A 7,407-nucleotide genomic window follows, 5' to 3' on the forward strand; every position below is an offset into this window, starting at 1 on the left:
GTTATGCCCCTGATTCTTTTAAGCAAGGCTTCCCAGAAGACCCAGGAAGAGTTTGCCACCTGGGTTCTGCATCTGCGATCTGGTTTTTAGGTGAAAAACTCAAGCTGGAAATTATACTTGAGCCTCATTCTGACCACTTTGAGGCAACATAATTCTACTGATAAGCCAATTCTACTTTGCTAGCAACACCCCAGAGACCATTTCCACCTGGACAGATTTTCCCCTCAGCCTGTGTCAATAAGCCATCTGAGATATTATCCATGAATTACAGTAGAAGTTCAAGGTTAGGTGTGGGGGATGAGGTGTCACTTTGTAGGCCCAACCCCCTCTAACCTGCAATTTACAATAGCCGCCCTGGTATGCGAGAAGGAGGTAGAACGGGAATGCCTGTTCTCAGTGAGCCCTCACCCTCTGGAATCCATACTGTGAGCTGGCTTTGTTTTGCAGAAGTCTTGAGGAAGTGGCTGGCCACCCTTTGTGACACTAACAGCAGACAAATTAACAACATTCTTGAGCTAATGAATTTCTTCCTGGGCTAGAGAGGTTATGAGAACTGGTTGTGATTATTTACCTCACTTAGATAGCTTTAGAATAAACATTGTAGTCTGTCACGTTGTAGCTTGCCACAAAGAATGCCTTTTCACTACTTAATTATCTGGGCTCTGTGAACTGATCGGGTTTACTATATATGAATCCTAAAATAAAGATTGTACAGTGCAGTGCAGTGCAGTGTAACGCGGTGCAGACAGCAAAGGTGTCTCTCCTGTCTTTCTTTTCCAAGCGCTGTACCCCCCGTGTCCCGACAAGGCGTGCGTGTGTGTTTACCTTGCCCGGAGTTCAGAGTGCCCTAGACACTCACGACAAGTGGCGCCCGAATTCAGGGACTCCGAAGGTCGCTTAGGAAGGTAAGTATAATTTTATTACGGGGAAATGGGACAATCTGCTTCTTCTCCTTTCTTAAAAATTCTTAAACATTTATTATCTATATATGGCATATCGCTCAGGTCAGCTGACTTGGATATGTGTATTGATACAATTAAAGAATATAATCCTTGGTTTCCAGATGAAGGAACTTTGGATGTAGAAGTATGGAGGAAGGCAAGGGTTAGTATAGAAAGGGCTATGCAACAGGAGGAAAAGATTCCTTTACGTTTTTGGGCTATTTGGTCGGTTGTGTACTCTTTATTAAAAGCTATGGAAGATGAACATATTGTAGAAAATCTTCAACTAGAAATTAAGCCAGTTATTCAGGAATTGCCCCTCACAGAGGAGGAGCAGAATGTAGTTCAAAATGACGCTATCGCTTTAAGTAGTGAAAAGGCGTCCAAACTAAAAGTAAAATCCACTACAGCCGACTCAGCTTTAGCTGCCGCAGCAATATCAAATTATGACAATCGCCCAATTTTACAGGCTATACAACATTTAACACAAGAGGTGAAACAACTCTCCGTTAAGCAAAACCCGCCTATAGTTCCCTCTGCACCTCCTCCATCTAACCCTAATTGGAGTAAAGCCAAGCTAGCTTTGGCTGATCTACCAAAATTAGGGGATTCTGATGAGGAAAAGCCTGCCTTTGCTTTCCCTGTAATCAGGCCTCAGCCAATAGATGGAGAGGCAGTTCCCCCTAGATGGGAAGCATTTAATATGGATGATTTAGCAAAATTAAAAAAGGCTGTAACCCTTTATGGCCCTCAGGCTCATTACACTAGAGAATTAATAACATCGGTAGCAGATCAGTATGGTAATCTTGCTCCTTATGATTGGAAAGCCTTGGCCAAAATTCTTTTAAAAGAGCCAGAATATTTACAGTGGCACATGTGGTTTATGGAAGGTTGTGCGAAAAAGGCAAGACAAAAATGCTGATATAGTGATAGAAATGTTTTAAAAGATATTTTAAAAACTTTACCTCAATATTTTTCTCCGTTTGGACTTGTAATAGCACAGGATAAAATTCAAAAGGAAGAAGTTAGTCATTATTTGGGATATATTCTTACTAGACAAAAGGTGATTCCACAAAAAATGTCTATTAGGAGAGATAAGTTATCCACTTTAAATGATTTTCAAAAATTATTAGGGGATATTAATTGGCTTCGTCCCACACTAGGTATTCCTACCCATGCATTACAGCATTTGTTTGCTACTCTACAGGGCTCTTCAGATCCATCCAGCCCTCGTTCTTTAACAACAAAAGCCGAGCAAGAATTACAGTTTGTAGAACAACGAATTAAGGATGCATTTTTAATTAGGATTGATCCTAAATTGCCTCTAACTTTATATATTATTAATACTTTTCAATATCCCTCTGCAGTTTTAGGTCAAAATGCTATGCCAGTAGAATGGGTATTCACTAAAACTAAGCAATCTAAAAATGTTATGCCTTATATTGACATGGTTGCAGCTTTAATTATGAATGGTAGAGCTCGTTCTATAACTTTGATAGGAGAAGATATAAACAATATAGTTATCCCTTTAACTAAGGAACAATGGGAATATTTGTTGTCAATTACTGAAACCTTACAAATTGCTTTAGCAGATTTCATGGGAACTTTTTCATATCATTTTCCTAAAAGTAAATTATGGGATTTTTTTAGACGTCAACAATTTGTGGTTAATACCTTATTAGCTGTACAGCCAATTCCACAAGCTTTGACTATATTTACAGATGGATCTAAAAATAAAGCTGCATATTGGACTCAAAAATCTTACTGGGTACGTCAGACAAATTTTAACTCTGTACAACAAAATGAACTTTTTGCTATATTACAAGTGTTTTTAGATTTTCATAACCAACCTATTAATATTATAGCCGATTCGGCCTATTCTGTTGGAGTAGTGACAAATATCTATTCAGCTGTGTTATATTCTAATAAGCCTGCTTTATTGTCTTTATTTCAAAATTTACAAATACATGTTCAAAAAAAAAAATCATTCTTATTTTATTACTCATTTACGTTCTCATTCTCAGTTACCCGGACCATTAGTATCAGGTAACAATGCAGTAGATTCCTTAGTTATGTTCACTACACCCGTTGAAGAACATCAATTTAATCATGCGAATGCAGGACATTTGCATCTTAAATATAAGATACCTTTTACAAAAGCTAAACAGATTGTAAAAGCCTGCCCTATTTGTAGACCATTACATTTAAGAATTATTCCCACAGGTGTCAACCCTCGAGGAACTCAACCTAATGAGTTATGGCAAATGGATATTACACATGTACCTTCTTTTGGTCGGCTTTCTTATGTACATATAGTTATTGATACATATTCTTCATTTCTATGGGCTACTGCTCAACAGGGAGAATCCACTAAAAATGTTATTGTACATTTATTAGAGACTTTTGCAGTTATGGGAATTCCTTCTAAAATCAAAACAGATAATGGACCTGCTTATACTAGCAAAACATTTAAACAATTTTGTGATCTCCATAATATTATTCATATTACAGGGATTGAATATAACCCCCAGGATCAAGCTATTGTTGAAAGAGCACATGGCACTCTTAAGTTGCAAATTAAAAAATTAAAAAGGAGGAGTCAGGAGGATATTCAGATACCAATACTGTTTAAATTGCAAAACAGTCCAAAAACATTACTGCATCAAGCATTGTTTATTTTAAATTTTCTCAATTTACCACAAGGTGAAATATTAACTAGAGCTGAAAAACATTTTGAACAGCAACAACAGCCCTTTGTGATTAATGAACCTATTTGGACTAAAACAGCTCCAGAGGCTGAATGGGAGAGGGGCACATTGCTCTATAGGGGGAAAGGTTTTGGTTATATCTCCACAGAAAATGGAATTCAGCAGTGGGTCCCTGGACGATGGATCAGGACCCGCGTCTCCAGATCCTGTTCACCAGCCCCGGAGACAACTCCCCAAGGAACCGGAACCGTGCCTTCAGAAGCGAGCGCGAAACCAGCTAGAAGCTGAGGATGCTGAGTTTGTTCCTATCGCAGCCATGGCCAGATTACAGCTAAGAAAATCCCGCCGCTCACAGCGACCAAATTTAAATCCCCTCCCTACATGGGGACAATTAAAGAAATTGACCATAGAAGGGCAACGGCTTGTCCTTCAAGCAGGAAAGCCTTTAAACCCCGAAAACTTGTTTTTAGCTTTATGTGCCTTGCTCACCGTTGCATCGGGGACTGAGGTACCTCCGCATTCGTACGGGGCATATATTCCAAACCCCCCTTTATTAGAACCTGTAAAATGGGGAACTAGTGATATTTTACTTTATACCACACCTAGAGAAATTTTGTCAGCACCGTGGGCTGATTTAACCCCCCACAATCAAGATGATGGGACACTATTCAATTTTACTTATTATGGTAATCAAAGGCCTATTTGCATTGGGGAACCGCCTTGCATCCCTCTGGGATGGCAGTATTGGATTCAACATGGAATAAAAGCAGGCAACAAAAGGACAAGGCTTCAAGCCTTGGCTGCTCAAACCTTTAATGTTACCTGGAAAAATTTAACAGCACCTGATACAAATACATTTCCTGTATGCCCTGAATTCACTTATAAAAATATTTCTTATAATCCCATAATTTGGCAACTATGTATGGGAAAATTTGCTAAAAATATTGATGGGTATATTATTTGGGGACCATTTGGAAAATTCGTTAATGGATGTGCTGAATGGAATGAGACAAGATGTAATCTCTCTGTTGTGTATAGTCTTCCAGATCCAAAGAAAATAACTGACGGAGCTCCTATATTTCAACAAAAGACGGCTCTCTTGTGGTGGGGAGATGGTGGAATCGCTAACCCTGCTGTTGCAGCCGAAGAATACCCTCATCACCTTCAAAATCATATTTGGAAGATCCCAGCCGCTATGCAACCTGTAACCTTGTACAATGTTTCATATTCAGGGACTAGTCGATCTGTATCTACTACTTATAATTTTACTAGGTTTAAAATGTATAATATTACTGTTTGTGCACCTCTACCTTATGTCTTTTTAGTGGGAACTTTTAATTTTACACATTTTTCTTGTACTTGTTTAAATTGTCAATTGTTTACATGCTTAAATAGCACACTAAATTTCACTAAGCCTTATACAGTTATGCTGTTACAACAAAAAACTCATATTTGGTTGCCTGTAAATTTAACTCGACCTTGGTCTCAAGACCCGGTAATTTCTGTTACTACTGAATTTTTTAAACATCTGTTAAAACGTACAAAAAGATTTATTGGAATAGTGGTTGCTGTACTGTTAAGTCTGATAACTGTAGCCTCTCTAGCAGCAGTCTCAGGAGTAGCTTTACATACCTCTTTGCAAGAAAAACATGTTGTCGAATTATGGCATGAGAATTCTCATGAACTTTGGTTAACTCAGTGGCAAATAAACGCCAAACTACAACAACAAATAGACCTCCTTAAACAAACAGTTGAATGGATGGGTAGAAAAATATTGGCTCTTCAGCATCAAGTGTTTTTAAAATGTGATTGGAATTCAACTACTTTCTGTATAACCCAACGACCTTATAATCAGACAGAACATGAATGGGAAATGATTAGAATGTATTTAAATGGAAACACCTCTGCCCAGGAGGAAATAGAATCTTTGCATAATCAAATTGACAAGGATTTTGCAAAGCAAAATGATGATGAATCTCTAGCACAATTCGCGCAATTGCTTGCTCAATCTTTGAAAGGATTAGATTCCAAAGGAATCTGGCAGAGCATTACCCACACTTTTAGTGGCATGGGACTTAGTTTAATTATAGTTCTCATTGCCATAGTTCTTGTGTATTTTTACTGCATAAGACGAAATGCTATTAATAACCTGATCTTATGGAAATTATTGTTAAAAAATAAAAAGGAAGGAAGTGTGGGGGATGAGGTGTCACTTTGTAGGCCCAACCCCCTCTAACCTGCAATTTACAATAGCCGCCCTGGTATGCGAGAAGGAGGTAGAACGGGAATGCCTGTTCTCAGTGAGCCCTCACCCTCTGGAATCCATACTGTGAGCTGGCTTTGTTTTGCAGAAGTCTTGAGGAAGTGGCTGGCCACCCTTTGTGACACTAACAGCAGACAAATTAACAACATTCTTGAGCTAATGAATTTCTTCCTGGGCTAGAGAGGTTATGAGAACTGGTTGTGATTATTTACCTCACTTAGATAGCTTTAGAATAAACATTGTAGTCTGTCACGTTGTAGCTTGCCACAAAGAATGCCTTTTCACTACTTAATTATCTGGGCTCTGTGAACTGATCGGGTTTACTATATATGAATCCTAAAATAAAGATTGTACAGTGCAGTGCAGTGCAGTGTAACGCGGTGCAGACAGCAAAGGTGTCTCTCCTGTCTTTCTTTTCCAAGCGCTGTACCCCCCGTGTCCCGACAAGGCGTGCGTGTGTGTTTACCTTGCCCGGAGTTCAGAGTGCCCTAGACACTCACGACAGTTAGGTGTTCACTGAATGGTCTGAGATGGCCAAGACCCAACCAAAGACATCTGTGTATTATGTGATCCAGAGTGTGAGACAGCCTCATGCACTCAGGTTTCTTACATCCATCACTCCCTATGTGGCCCATGGTTAGCTGTGTAATAGTCATTACACAAACTCACATTCACATATTTCTTCATTTTGTGGGATGCCAATTATTACCCTCATTGCAGAAAACGAAATCCCCACAATACGATCAGTACACATAAAAGAAATTACATCTTTTTATTTTAGTTTTATTAATGTATGTTTGCAGTACATGCAGCTTATACTCATGTTGGACAGTCATCAAGCACATAACATAGCTTATTTCTTTTTCCAATCCTGTTCCCTGTCACCTCCTTACTTCCTTATCTAAATCATCTATCCCATTTTCACTATTGTTTCTATCAATCTTATCTCATGTTAGTGGTATACAATGCTCACATTCTTTGAGGTTACTAGGTTTCTGTAGAGAGTATTTTTTTTGTCTTACTATTTCCCCCTTGGCATCCCACTCTCTTTTCAATCTCTGTCTACAGAATCATTGTCCACTTGCAAGTGATGTATTCCTCTGTCCCTTCTAACCATCCTTCATTGTGCACTTCTTCCTCCAATTTCCTTAAGGGAAAGATGCTCTATGCAGTAGTGATGAACCTAAGCTATGTGTGCATCATTAGTCAATTTGTTACCACTGAAAGTTCTAAAATGTTTGCCATCACTGCTTTATGATGAGTATACTTGCATATCTGATTTACTTCACTTATTATATTTTCCAGGTGTATCCATTTTCCCACGAATGTCTCATTTATCCTTTATAACTTTAATACTCTATTTAAAGTGCAGATATCACATTTTGTTTATGCAGTCATCTGTTGCTGGGTAAAAAGGCTACTTCCATGATTTAACTATTTACAGTTCATGCTGCTAAACACTTGTAAGTGTATACCATTGTAATAAGATGTCCGT

General features: G+C 38.6%; 1 protein-coding gene across 4 annotated transcripts; it reads left to right on the forward strand.

Annotated features, from left to right (window-relative positions):
• Nucleotides 1-301: 301 nt before the first annotated feature.
• Nucleotides 302-6,306, forward strand: LOC134471947 (endogenous retrovirus group K member 18 Env polyprotein-like). 4 transcript variants are annotated; one of them, XM_063232463.1, is made up of 2 exons: nucleotides 302-905; nucleotides 3,777-6,306. In XM_063232463.1, the coding sequence occupies exon 2, from the start codon at nucleotides 3,801-3,803 to the stop codon at nucleotides 5,883-5,885; it is 2,085 nt and encodes a 694-aa protein (XP_063088533.1). In that variant the 5' UTR covers nucleotides 302-905; nucleotides 3,777-3,800; the 3' UTR covers nucleotides 5,886-6,306. The 4 variants fall into 4 exon arrangements, with proteins under 4 accessions (XP_063088533.1, XP_063088532.1, XP_063088535.1 ...); XM_063232462.1 differs by having other exon boundaries at nucleotides 3,798-6,306; XM_063232465.1 differs by lacking the exon at nucleotides 302-905 and having other exon boundaries at nucleotides 3,516-4,157; nucleotides 4,688-4,859.
• The last annotated feature ends 1,101 nt before the right edge of the window (nucleotides 6,307-7,407 follow it).

The sequence above is a fragment of the Cavia porcellus genome, unplaced genomic scaffold (genome assembly GCF_034190915.1).
Source record: "Cavia porcellus strain 051 isolate PalLab524CR breed Dunkin Hartley unplaced genomic scaffold, mCavPor4.1 scaffold_21, whole genome shotgun sequence".
Taxonomy (NCBI): domain Eukaryota; kingdom Metazoa; phylum Chordata; class Mammalia; order Rodentia; family Caviidae; genus Cavia; species Cavia porcellus.